This window comes from Polyodon spathula, chromosome 20 (assembly GCF_017654505.1).
Source record: "Polyodon spathula isolate WHYD16114869_AA chromosome 20, ASM1765450v1, whole genome shotgun sequence".
Classification (NCBI taxonomy): Eukaryota; Metazoa; Chordata; class Actinopteri; order Acipenseriformes; family Polyodontidae; genus Polyodon; species Polyodon spathula.
Genome location: NC_054553.1, coordinates 26,476,282 through 26,490,486, shown reverse-complemented (window position 1 = coordinate 26,490,486; position 14,205 = coordinate 26,476,282). Strand labels below are relative to the sequence as shown.

The window sequence follows — 14,205 nt, the reverse complement described above, 5'->3', positions numbered from 1 at the left end:
TCACCATGGCTCTGAAACTCAAGGCTAATGTTAAAGTCTAGCTCAAGCCCGAGTCAGCTTCAGAAGCGAGTGTCCAAAAAATTATTAAATCAGAGAAAGGAAATCCAGTAAGGAGGATGGAATGTGTGTGTGTGAGGTTGTCAGACGAATAGCTCCCTGCTGATGGAGCGCCCATCCCGAGGGCCGCTGACGTACGTTCAGTCCGACAGGATCCTGTATTTTCACGAGGTACTGGGGGACATGTTGATGGATCTGTAATAACAAAAATGTTGGTTTTCTTTGGAATCCGGCGCGGTCTCTTAGTCTACATGAATTGCGCAGCACACTTTACGAGGGCCTATAAAACCCGGTTCAACAGGAAAGAGTTAATAAATTGCGAGGAATGTTTGGCCAATAAACTGTCTGTAAAATGCACCTCTTCCAAATAAAGTCATTCCCTGCATACCTTGAAACAAATTGATTCAAGATTCTTTTTTTGTTGGTCTCACCCCTTTCTTATAATTGCACAGGCTGCCCCCAAGTCTAGCCAGCTCCTCCTGGTTCACACCTAGTCTGTTAAACATTAACTACGTTGTGTTCATTACGTTGACCTGTTTCATGCATTTATAAATGCCAAGAATTCTGTTTTCTGGTTGAAACAACAGAGGCGAACCATGTTTCATATTAAGGTTGAAAAAAAAAAAGGCAGAGCGAATTGATCTGTCCATTTTAATAAAATGTGGCCATTACTCGTGGAAGAAGACGTAAACTTTCTATGAGTTCCTATTGTTGTTTCAGTAGCTGCCAGTGAAGCATGCTGCAGCAGTCACTCTGAGCTTTCTTTCCACTGACAACGTAACTAAAGACCACAGGACAAAAAAAAAAAAGTTGGAAACTATTTCAGGGAGAATGTTTAATCATGAAAACAAAAGATCTGCAACAGATGGAGCCATCTGCACCTTGGAAACAGCATGATATAAGACCAGCTAAATCTCTGGGACCAACAGCACAAGCAAGCGTGCTCCTGGAAGCACTTCTCTTTTCGGAATGTTTTCGGCACGGAAATTTTTTCAAAGGAATTTCATTTAGAGAGCTCTTGTACGGTAAAATTTTATGGTACTGGTCTTGTTTTTGCGTTTAATATTTTAATTCGGCATCTGGGTTTTAAATCATTTCAGCATATGGGCCGTTTCTCTTTTGAAAGAAAGTCCATTTTTTTAAATTCATTTTGGAAATGTCTTCTGAGTTAGTTTCATTTTTCACAACAGATTTTTGGTTAAGAAGAACGAGAATATTTTATCAGTGAACCCAGAAGACATTTGGTAACCAAACATACACTGACTCTCTACTCCTGCACTTCAATATATTGCTCAAAAATATGGAATCATTGGACTTGCCTGCTACAGATCCTGTTCAGAACATCTCATTTGGTTTCTTCAATGACACCCTAGACTATGAGGATGATGTTCCTACAAGCATCTCCAAAGTCCTTATGGCTGGACTCTACTGCATGGTTTGCGTGTTGGGACTTGTTGGAAACTCATTGGTGATTGCCATCATTCTCCACTTGGACAAGATGAAAACTGTGGCTAACATTTATATCTTCAACCTGGCCGTGGCTGATGGCTTGTTCATGCTGGGGCTTCCCTTCCTGGCTCTACAGATGTTCCTCAACCGCTGGATATTCGGCAGTTTCATGTGCAAACTGGTCATGATCCTGGACGGGATCAACCAGTTCACAAGTGTGTTCTGCTTGACTGTCATGAGTGTTGATAGGTACTTGGCCGTGGTCCATCCCATCAGATTCTCCAAATGGCGCTCTCCAAACGTGGCCAAGATAGTCAGCATCCTCCTGTGGTTCTTCTCCTTCCTGCCGGTGATTCCCATGGGCATCTATTCCAGAGTGGAGTTCAGTCTGTGCGTTTTTGTTCTACCAGCTCCCTACGAAACCTGGTCTGCTGCCTTTATGATCTACACCTTTGTGCTTGGATTTGCTCTGCCCTTCACTGTAATCTCGCTGTGCTACATGTTACTGGTGGTCAGATTGAGGACTGCCCTCATAAACCCTTACACCAGGGAGGCACATGTCTCAGAGAAAAGGGTCACCAAGATGGTGGTCACAGTAGTGGTGGTTTTTGCCATTTGTTGGCTGCCATTTTACATCATGAATTTCTGTTTTCTCCTGATGCCATTGGCTACGACTCTGTCCCTCACCAGGCTCTTTGAATTTGTGGTTCTTCTCTCTTACTCAAACAGCTGCGCCAACCCCATATTATATGCATGCCTCTCAACAAACTTCAGGAGGAGCTTCCAGAGGATTCTGTGTCCCAAGAAGAGTGGCAGGAGCATCCGGGAGCAATCCAGTTTGGATAACTACCAGCTCAATGACCTTCCTGAATCTCGAGTGACCTTATCCAGCGGGGAATAAGAAGAAGAGACCTTAGACATCGACTGTAATCACAGCAAACCTTAACATGGCCTTCAGTGGATAAAGGTTTGGTAACTATCTACAGTAAGATTTGATACACACCTGAAGGAAATGTTGATGTTATTTTCCATGTGGTTTTAGACTAAATTACATTCTCATGATCCATAATTTATTGATTAATTATACTGTGTGCAGCTGTTCTGTGACTACAGACGATTAAAGCTGAAGCTATCACCAAACATAATTTCTATAGGCGATGTAACATGCATAGCTTATGCATCGAGCGATTCTTGGAAAACGTTAGCAGAAATGGCAGCTGCTGTCTTTAAGGTAAGAGGGAAGGACTTCAGATACAATGGGTTTGCTTCTAGGCTCTGGGGAAAACATTGGAGAAAACAAAAGATCCTAGAAAATAAAAAAAGAACGCATTTTTAATCCCAAGAGCAAACACTCAAGTGCTGCTGATTCTATTATGAGTGCATATTCAAGGGAGCACTTGGGTAATGCCCTGTTTCTGGGACAGACCAGCTTTAAAATCACTGTTACTAATGAGTGCAAAACTCTATGGACGCAGGGTGCTTTGAAGATTGGTGTCATTGATCTGGCAACACACAAACCATATTGACATATGTAGGACGTTTGTAAGGATTTAGATTGATTTGTTTTTTAGATTTAAAATAATGTATTGTAACTTGATTGTGGTTTAATGCTTTCCATCGTATATAGATGCTGTGGGGTGTGAGAGTGCAAACACAGTACTTTAATGACATATGAAGCGACAAGGGCTGTGCAAGGAGGGAAAATATATTTAGTATGGATATGAAAATTTGCAACCGGCATTTTTCTATTCAAATTAAATTAAAATAATACGCTCCTTGTGTATAATGCACATCCTATATGCAACGCATACTCTGTGTATAACACGCATGGCTCCAAAACCTATATAAAATATTATTACTGGAATGCACACATTTTAAATAACTCATAAGCCAATTATAGAACACAGAAATGTTACTATTTGTGAAAGGGTACATGTTGTATTTAAAAAAGAATAATCATAAGATGGAGACGAAACCAGCATGAATCTTTTAGTACTTTTTTTTTCAAGCAAAGAAGCATTCCAATGCTGTACTTATTGCTGTGTTAATAAGACCATTGTTCATTTATGACACAAGCTTCTTCTTGTATCAGATGAAGACAAATGTAAAGAAAATGTCCATCTTATTATCTGCAAAATTAATTAACAGAAGTACGAAGCCCACTTCTTGGAATTATGTATAGCAGCGTCTTCACCCTTGAGAACATTGACATAACAGTATAAAGTCATTTATACACGAGAAATATGAGCTATTAATTGGGGTTAACGGAATATTATATATATATTATATACACATTGTACTATGGAGTATTATATATATATATATATATATATATATATATATATATATATATATATATATATATATATATATATAGGGGTATGTGTACTGGAACATATACCTGTATTGTGCTAAATGAGGAATTCACAGACAAATAAAATTAACTATTCATAATTGCCCTTTTTTCTCTTACTCTTGCATGAGAAATCTAAGGATGTACAGTAGTGTAGTACATTTAAACATTCTGTATCATAAAATCGAATTTAAAAAACATGACTTCTTACTTGTGCCCTTTGCAATATAAATACATATCAGCTTAAAATATTAAATATGCCATATTTTATTATAGAGTACTACAAGTTTATAGTGCTTTAGCATAAACACACAGGAGAAATTTAAAAAAATCTAAGAAAGAATTGGGCTTTAATTACACTATTAATTGCACTGTGAGTTAACACAGTATATATGTACGTGTGTGTGCAATTACAATGCTATTTAAAAAGTGAAACTAAAAAAGAAATGAGAAGTTCAACTCTAGAGCTACAGATACAGTCATCCGCATTCAGGTGTGGACCTGATGAAGGCATTGCTGTTTAATGTTTATATGTCCCTGAGTGGAAGTAACCCTGTCAGTGTATATAGTCCCTCCGGCCATTCACGTTGCAAACAAATGATTTGTTTAATTACAGAATAAGTGGGTTATCCATTCTCAATATAAATAGTAAAATGTAAAGTGATCATTTTTCAAAACCATGTTTTAAATAGTGTATCTATGCACAGTGTCTGATTTATAGTCTATGGATGTCTGATAGGAGTTTGAAGTTGTGGACAATGTGATCTATTCAACTGATCTCAGCAGCAATGGATCCAAGTCATTAATAAAAGGTCTCTTTGTGAAAATTAACATCTCTAACAGAGTCGCTTTGGAGTATTTAAAGTGTCATTTGTCTTTAAATATAATTTGAAAGTGTTATTATATATGGTGGGAAACAGGGCTACATACATGAAAAAAACTGAATATTTTGGTCTAAAATTATATTAACAAATATCCATGCAGTTTCATCAAATTCAGAAGAGGATTCTGAAGACACAGCTTTCGTTTGTCAACTAATCAGAAACTCAGAAATATTCATTCAAAGTGTTATTAAAGTTGGATGAATAATTCTCAAGGTATAGCCTAACATCCCACTGTTACATACGCACATTCCAATCATGCAAATTTCTCAGAGGGGATATGAATCCATCACCAACAAGGGAAAGGCTGATTTGTTAATTCCTTGCTAGTTCAACAGGGACCCTGGAGGCACCCAGGCTTTGAACTAATTATTTTCCATACTAGAGCGTTAGCAGGAAACAATGAGTCACTAATGATGTTTGCACTGCCGATAAATACTGCGAATGGACACCGCTAGGAAAACTGTGGGATTTATTTGTTTGTTTATTGGCATGTTTCAAAGGATCAGATCAATTTAATTTACTGTATATATTTTTTTCTCCTCCAAAACCTGATACGGATCAAGCCAAAAGGATCATGAATCAAAGAATCTAAAAGCTAGCGATAATGCCAGTATAACAAACTGATGATCCCTGTAATCCTGAAATTGATTTTATAACCCTTGAATGTACTCTGGCACTGACACACAAAGGAAGTCATTTGAAATCCAGTGTTGTTCTGCCATCATCATGTAATAACTACAGTACTCCATGAACATACAGTATATATATATATATATATATATATATATATATATATATATATATATATATATATATAATATTGTTTATCTTCATAGTACTATAATGTTTCACGAAATGCCATAGGTAGTTCGTAAAATCACAAGCATTTTTAGTCCTTAACCTAAGCACAACTAACCCGAAAGTGTACATTCACAGATCAATAGCCAGAAAAAAATTTCTGTGATATATCAATCAAGTTATTTTCTGTGATATATCAACCAACGTAAATATCTAGACTTTTACAAAAGTTTATTTTATATATATATATATAAACCAAAAGGCCAGAAAAGATCGCTTCTGGACATTAGATGACACCATTAAGTAGTAAACATTTCAAAACAAAATACACAAACACCAGTGTGATAGATACAATAGTGGGACCAGTTCATAAACAAGTTTAATATATTGTATAGATGTATTTTACTGTAATTTTTAATTTAAAAAAAGTATTTGTTAGTTGGAGTGGTTATGCATAATGCATTTTTGGATGGGTGTGACAAGGTGGCCAGGTGTCTATGGTGATCTGAAGGCACAAAGGAGACTCAGAACTTAAGAGCTGCAAGTATTTTATTTTATAAATAACGATATGATAAATGAAAAACACAATTCAGAGAGCCAAAATAAAAAGGGTAAACAAAACAACCATGCACCACAAATAATAAACGGAAATCCCTCACCCAAGTCTGGCACTATCCCAGTGAGTTTCAATTTTTCAATTTTTATTTTTCTCTCTCTCTCTCTCTCTCTCTCTCTCTCTCTCTCTCTCTCTCTCTCTCTCTCTCTCTGCAGCTCAGTCAACTCCCTCAAAATGGAGCTTCACATTCTCTTTTATTGTATATGGCTGTTCCCAATTAGCTCTTGCTCTGCAACAACGAGAATGAAGGGTTATGGGGAAATTAGACTCAGGCCAGGAGAGACTCTCAGAAACAAAAAAAATTGTGAGAGTGTTCTTTTGAATGAGAGCGCTAAATCATGTCATATTGTCAAACAGATTTCCTAGTTGTCTTTGAAACAACAGCGCCTCATGTGAATTTATAATAGGTTTCCAGTGTGGGATGGGAGGGGGATTTATCTAATTTTTTTCTGTAGTTTTTTGTTTACATTCCTAGTGGTAATATAACACGTATACCAATATTTTAAATACGATAACAATGAGTTTATTAATTATGCACATGCTTTTGTTCATGTATTTAATTCTCAAGACAAAAATATAATTGAAAAATATGAATCAATCGTTCTAATTATGTCAATCAATTTATCTTTACATTTCATTGTAGATTCTGTTTAGATCAAGTTTATTGCATCAGTGGATTTCCTATAACCAGTTTGTACTACATGAACCAGTAGATAAATGCAATCTTTTGACAATTACAGGTCACATATTATATAGTAATTGCATATAAGTAACTATTATCCTTGCACCTGATTCTGAATAGTATCCTTTATCCAACAGCAGATTCACAGAATTTCATAATAACATTAGTTAAGTATAAAACTGTCTAAAAATACAATAAAGAAATAAACCTGCAATAATACAATTAATACAGGTGTGTTGATCATCACCTTCCTGGCTTATAATTGACCTTGTTTTTCCTGAGGCCCTTTGGTTTTGAGCACTTACTGTAAAATGTCACCATGGTAATCTTGCAGGTAGCTATTAACACCTAATGGTCTGGAAACAGCAGAGTAATAGAGTCCATAAAGATTAGGTAATAATATTAGCACCATTTGCTTAAACCATGCTTGTGAACTGTAGTCCCCCTTTTAGTCTGTTTATTTAATTAGATATTTTTGATGAAAAACCATAATGTTCTTGTCTAAAGTTCCGATCACATAGATAGAAATGGTATAATGATGAAGCCTGGATAGTTCAGGACACGTGATTGCATTGTTGATCCACTCTGATTATAGACGCAGGATTATGTTTTGAAAAGCGTTCCTGTATAATAGCTTCCAGGAAACACTTATTTAAACTGCTAAAAAAAACAACAAAAAAAAAACAATGGGGACAATAGCAACAGTTAGGGTGTGTGAGAAGAGTCTTCATACTATGTGCTGATGGAAACGCTTCAGGAGAGGACCGTTATCTGTAAGGATTGTTCAAATAAGAGTGTGGATTCTGTGAAGTCCTCTGATTGGTCCCATTACAACTTTTTCCTTACAATCAAATTCTAAAATAGCTGTTTTGTTTACTGGAATGTAGAGTGTTTTATGCTTCTGGAAATGATACTTATGGATGTAATCTGACCATCAAAAAACGGGAGGTTTAAAAACATTGTAAACCACAAAAACCAGACCAAAAGAAGCTTTGAGAATCAACTTTTTACATTGTCACTGCTGCTGTAACAGGTGTCCTGGAAATAAAAAGCAAACTCAGAGCTTCTTAACCTAGTGTACTGCCAGATATCATAAAAGAAAGATATATGTTTGCTATAACATATGTTTCTTTCATAATTGCACCTTTTAGACCCATATAGTAAATGGAAGCACACAATAGCTAAGAGCTATGGAGTTATTTCGTTCCAAGGTCATTTCACTTCAGCAGTGTTTTTTTGGTCGAAGCGTGTTACTGTGCCAAGTCTCATTGCATTGATAATGTATTCTAGAGGGCTGTATTCTAGATGGTTGTGTGGTCTTAAGGGGGTAGAGTGTTGGGTAGGGTGTTTTGGGTGATGATATTTCAGTTACAGATGATACTGTCCCTGCAGGTGAGATGATGTAACCCCTATAACCATCAGAGACCATAGACCTGACTCTTCTGATTGAGCCAGCATTTGGTCTTAAGTGCTGGCCGAGTTTTCTGATTGATTAGTGGAAGCAATCTGACTACATTACGGTAATTGTTCAAAACATGTGTTTCATTGAATTGTTTGAAAGCAGATATCATTGTAAGTAATATCTGCGGGTTAATTCCAATGTTTTAAACATACAGATTTTTTGTTGCTTTTTAAAATGTTACTAAGTGCCTTGTAAGTTGAAGTGGCTGAAGTGTGTTTAGAGTACTTTGCAGTAAACATTATAGCAGGCCATTTATTGGAAATAGCTATTTGTTTAAAATGTGTTGACCACGATTAATCTTACACAGGATTAGGTTTCACTCAGAGATACAATCTAATTCAACAAAACAATAGGGAGCCGTGAAAATGGCACTGAACTTATAAGAGGAAGAATATAAAAACACTTATCCTACACTTATCGCATCCTATCCTTAAAATCCCATTAAAAACAGATTCAGCATTTCCCTTTTATTTGTTTGTGTGTTGTGAAGGAGTTACATCTCTTTAAACTACATAAGGAAAAGTATTTAAAGAAAGTAGATAAAGTTGTAATTCTGGCCTGAATAGCAGGCAGCTATTATTCAAACTTGGCAGGTGATCTCATGAGAGAACATGGAAATAATGCACACGCACGCGGGCACACACACACACACACACACACACACACACACACACACACACACACACACACACACACACACACACACACACACACACACACACATTCAAAACTGTGTACAGGTTTAACACACAAGGTATATAAAATAGTTGTTCTACATCAAAACCAAGACAATGAATTGGTTACGTTGGTATTATATTTGAAGAGATTTGGTTTTATGAGATAAGGTTTTATGACTTTTCTTCTGACTGAGGAATATATAAGGCATGTGTTTCTCTAGCATTCATTAATTATGCCATATTTACTTTTAACTTCAAGAAACATTTGCAGGCAAATATGATGTAAAGTGCTACCAGGAACCAGGTACCAGTGGGTCCAAATACCTGTTTATAATGGCCACTCAAGGGATAAAAGGATTTGTAGACAATTGCTCTTTATGTAAAGATGATTTAACATTCAGCAATCAGAATGGAAATTCTTGAGCTACTATCATTAATGTAAGCTGACTGTTCATTTCCTATTAAAAATACTATAGAAAAAAAATAAATATATAACTTGCTGATTTTATGTGGCTGTTAATGATCCTGGTTACTGAAGTCCTGAAGTTGCTTCTTGTGGATTTTCCTGACCTTGTCTCCCAGTCCACACTAACTCTCCCCCAAGCTCATCTGCTCTTCCTTACCTCTAAAGCTCACTCGTGTTATTACAGCCGGACGAGATATCCAGGGCAGGTTGACATGATCTAAAATCCCTGATCCTCAAGCTCTCTGGAGTTCAGTGTGAGAGGCGATACGGAGTGTGACTGCCTTCTCTCTGACCTCTCCAACACTTCAAACTTCTGCTTCTGGGGATAAAAGAGAAATACTCGAGATGGTGAGTCACTAATGATCCTTAACAGAAACCTCCAAGGATAGGATTTGCACTTGCCATTGGAGATTAAACGTTTTACTGAAAACCAGCAGCATTCTTTTTCTTAAGTCCCCTGAAAGCTACTACTAGCAGATGCTGTGATGCAATGTCATATTTCCAGGAATGCTACATTTATAGGTTCTGATTTCAGGCTGGTTTAATATACATACAGTACTGCATACTGTCTTTATTCTTTCAACTTGCTTTTCAGACAGGAAGGTTATAGCATACACTCACCTGTGAGTCCATTCAGTAAATAAATCAGCAGATTCTACTGAAATTAAACAGTCAAAAACTACTGAAAAGAGCCCATCATTTCTTTAAAATAAATCTTAAACAATATATAGAATATGTATGCTGACAGGGGAGAATACAAATGTTGAAGGGCTCGTTAATATAGAGTCCTGCATAGATATATAAAGAAGTTGATGCGGCAACAAATTGAGCTGATTCTATGAAATGTAATGTTGTTCTTCGTTTTTCCCATTGGTTAAGCCATCAAAAGGATTATTTTCGGTGCTCATTAATTTTCTCAAGAGGGCAATGTAACCCAAGCTGGAAAGAGGAGAACGGGAACCGGAGTTACACATGCCTGTTAATCAGCGTTATAAAGGACTCCACTGTCAAACAGAAAGAGGAAGGAAATTGATACCATGGACCTCGACAGAGCCACGTTGCCAGGGGTAATCTCACAGCTAGATTCAATTGGGATCTTTCTTCCAGGGGCACAGAATGATCAGGGGCTGGCAACACCAACCTCAAGTCTCGCTAATCTTATTTTTTCTTGGAAACCTTCACCTTGTATTACTGGAGTGAGCAATTGCAGAAATAAAATCTGACCATAGTCCATAGGAAGATAGGGTTAACTAGCTTTTAAAATTGCATCATTAATCAACACAACGCAAATAGTAGATAGCTGCTTCAATAAATAGCTGAACCAGCAACATTGCACCAAATGGAAGCAATAATAAATCAAATAGTCAAATCAATAATAAATTAAAAGGCAAATAGTAGCGATTGTCAGTAAAAAAAAGCATACCCAATATTAATCACTACTAATCAAACTGTTATTTTTGGTTAGTGGTGAAAAATATATAGTGATTGAAAGTTTGAGTGTGGTCATTTATCTAATTAAATGGTAACAAATTCCGATGGACGGTTGACTGACTGATCGATATCTTAAGGCACAGGATATCAATTCTACATTGGCAGCATTGTATTTGTGAAAAAATGATAACATAATCTGGTGTACAGCTGTGGCCAACAGTTTTGTATCACCTAGAACTACAACACGGTATGTAATTCAGTACTTAAACGTAACATTATTCAGCAGGTTTCATTCGACTTTATGAAGCAAAATATATTAATTATATAATAATAATAGCAGCTTTATTTTTATATAGCGCCGTTCATAATGGACCACCATCACAAAGCGTTTTCAAGAGGTAGGCTGTGAACTGTGCATTATATCCAGAGTCACTTACAATAGGACATTGTTTTAACATCTGTATGGACGGATGAAAATGGAGATTATGTGATGAGCGTGCAGGTCTCTGACTGAAGAAAGGTATATTCAGAAGCACCTGTCAGTAATATTCAAGTATATTAGTGGTGAACCAGTATATTCAGAGTGGAAAGCAGCAGACAGACATCTGCATTTGTCTGGTAGGAATAGTATTAATTCAACAGCAATGCAAAAACATCAATAAAATAAAAAGAAGTCATCACAACCCTTGCCAGCCTGTCATTTCTATTTCAGGCGTAATTACTTCAGCAGCAGTACTTAGAAATAACCAGTCCAGTCTTTATCAACGAAGATTTCAAAGATGTTTCATGATTAAAGGTCTCCTACCGTGACTTTTCATTGCCAAAGATACAATACAAATAGATTCTGGTAAAAGTTATAGATTCCTCGTCTTGGCCTATGTATTCGCTCCATTCTTAATTTACTGAATCATTTATAAAACAACCACTACAATATATTGTGGCACTGGTTATACAACATGAATGATTGATGGTATTAACTTGGTGCCATATATTGCAGTCAACAGATCGTACTAGCTTGCCCTTTTACTTTGACTGTCTTAAGTTAGCATTTACTGATTAAACAAAAAATAAATAAAAAGAGAGTTGCTGTGTTTGAGGAAATTATAGAAAGCAGGGCTACTCAACTCAAGTTTTGGGGTTACTCTTTCCATACACAGCAGCAATTCAAATGTAATTGTATAAAAATTAAAATATTTCTTCCTATTAATATGTCACGCCTAGTTTCCATATAATTACAATGTTACTATGCATAGTTACAATGCACTGAATGTGTAAATCATTTTGCACAATTTATCCCAATATATGGTGCAAAAAGATTTACACATTAAGTACATTGTAAATACACAGGTATTTACTAAGTAACTACTATGCAAATGCACAGTAATTAGAGACACTGTGTAAAGTGTTACTTAATTATGTTATTAAAGCTAATAAGAGGGAATCAAATTCATTTTGAAGAATTGGTAGCACTCCTTTAATACACTTATTTACTTGTTGCTTACTATTTGTTAACTTTTCATTTCACTTGAAGCCCGCTCAGTACCTTTGGTCTGCAAGTCTAAGATTCCATTTGTAAAGTCTATGTTTTAATTGGGTACCATTGTTTGGGGAACAGTGTTCTGCCTGGTCACCAGAGTCATGTCTACCAAGGTGGGAAATGGAAAAGCAATGTTTAACTGATACACAGTTAACTTTACACACTATGGACTCTACAGTCTTTGTCATTTGCTGGGTTTAGTCAGTTGGTTTTGTCAAAGAAATTTCAGTTCAGATCTAAATTCTGGGACCAGTACCATGGTATGATACAACAAGGTTTATCCTTCCAGTTTGGAAAATGCAAAAAATCAAGAGGGTCATTTTGAATTGTAATTGTATTTCAGCATTGATGTGTGCAATGTATGCTGAGTCTTCTCAACAGGTTTGTTCCAAGGGATAGGAATACAATTATTCTTCATAGAGTAATCACTGAGTATGTGGGGTGCATTGCTCATCAGTACTCTATTAAGTCTTATCAGTCTTTCTAAATTGATTTCTGTTGCACAGGGCCTGTGATTATATAGCTTAATGTCCTGACGCATTGAAGCTGACCATTGAAGCAATCCATTAAAGAAGGGGGGGGGGGGGGGGGGGGGGGGGGGGGGGGGGGGGGGGGGGCATCACTCCCCTCCTCCCGCGGTCGGTGGCTCCATCTGCGTTTAAAACTGGAATCTACCGAGAGGAAGGGAGCTGTATCCGATTCCAGTTCTCAGTATCAGATAGCCTCTTCTGTTGAACGCGTCTGTGCGTGTGCAATCCTGAGACCAGATTTAGACTTGACTTGACCCCGATTCGTGCAACACGACATACTCCCTTTCTTCTACCCTTGATATCATTTAACTGGACTTTATCAAACTGAAGATTTAAAAAAAAAAAACGTAGAAAAGCCAAACAGATCACCAGTTTGTCTTTTCTGCTTGTTCCACGTGTTTTTATAGTGGGCAGCGCACTTTTTAATCTATTCTGCTGCAGGTGCATGCTTTTTTTAACCATGTATGTAAAAGAAACGCTGGGGGTTCCAGTTAAATGTTAGCAACTTTTGATGTGTTGGGACGTTAATCGACGAGAATTTCTCTTTTTTTCCGATGCATGCTGGATTCTGAAAAAAAAAAAACACAATTGAAGGATCTTTATAGCTAAGGTAATATTGCAAATCATGTGTATTTATTTATTTATTTATTTATTTATTTATTTTATTTATTAATTATAGATTTTATGGGCATATGCAAAAGTTGATTACACTTTTCTGTCGCATGCTAAAATTTAATGTTGTTAAAGAATGTGACTATATATGCATATTTAACTTTTGTTTATCTATTTGATTGTAATGCATTCTGTTAACGATGCGCTTTGCCTCAGTGTGCGTGTGCGTGGTGTGTGCGTGTGTGTGTGGGTGTGTGTGTGTGTGTGTAATATATATATATATATATATATGGAGTAATATAGATATAGAATATATATCATATTATATATATATCGTGTATTCATTCATTATTAATCGCATATCTCGCACTGGCAAGGTAAACTATTTAATTACAAGGTAATCACAGAACGGACTAACATTTTTATCACAATGCACCCTCGCGAATATGCATACCATTTGTACCGCATAGAAATTTAGGATTTTGTTCACTTTTTTTTTTGTTTGTTTGTTTTACCAGATGTTGCATTACACAACTGAACTGCTATGTAGAATGATTTGCTAAAGTAGCCAAATAAAAGGAGGCAAATTGTAAATACTTAACCCTCTATTAACTGTAAATCACATAGCCTAATATTACTTGGTTCTCTTCA

The 14,205-nt window shown here is 36.3% G+C and overlaps 1 protein-coding gene across 1 annotated transcript; it reads left to right on the top strand.

The window, feature by feature from the left end:
- Positions 1–1,143: 1,143 nt before the first annotated feature.
- LOC121295387 (somatostatin receptor type 2-like) lies at positions 1,144–3,660 on the top strand. Its single transcript, XM_041219939.1, has one exon. It carries the CDS (start codon positions 1,358–1,360, stop codon positions 2,405–2,407), a length of 1,050 nt encoding a protein of 349 aa, XP_041075873.1. The 5' UTR covers positions 1,144–1,357; the 3' UTR covers positions 2,408–3,660.
- The last annotated feature ends 10,545 nt before the right edge of the window (positions 3,661–14,205 follow it).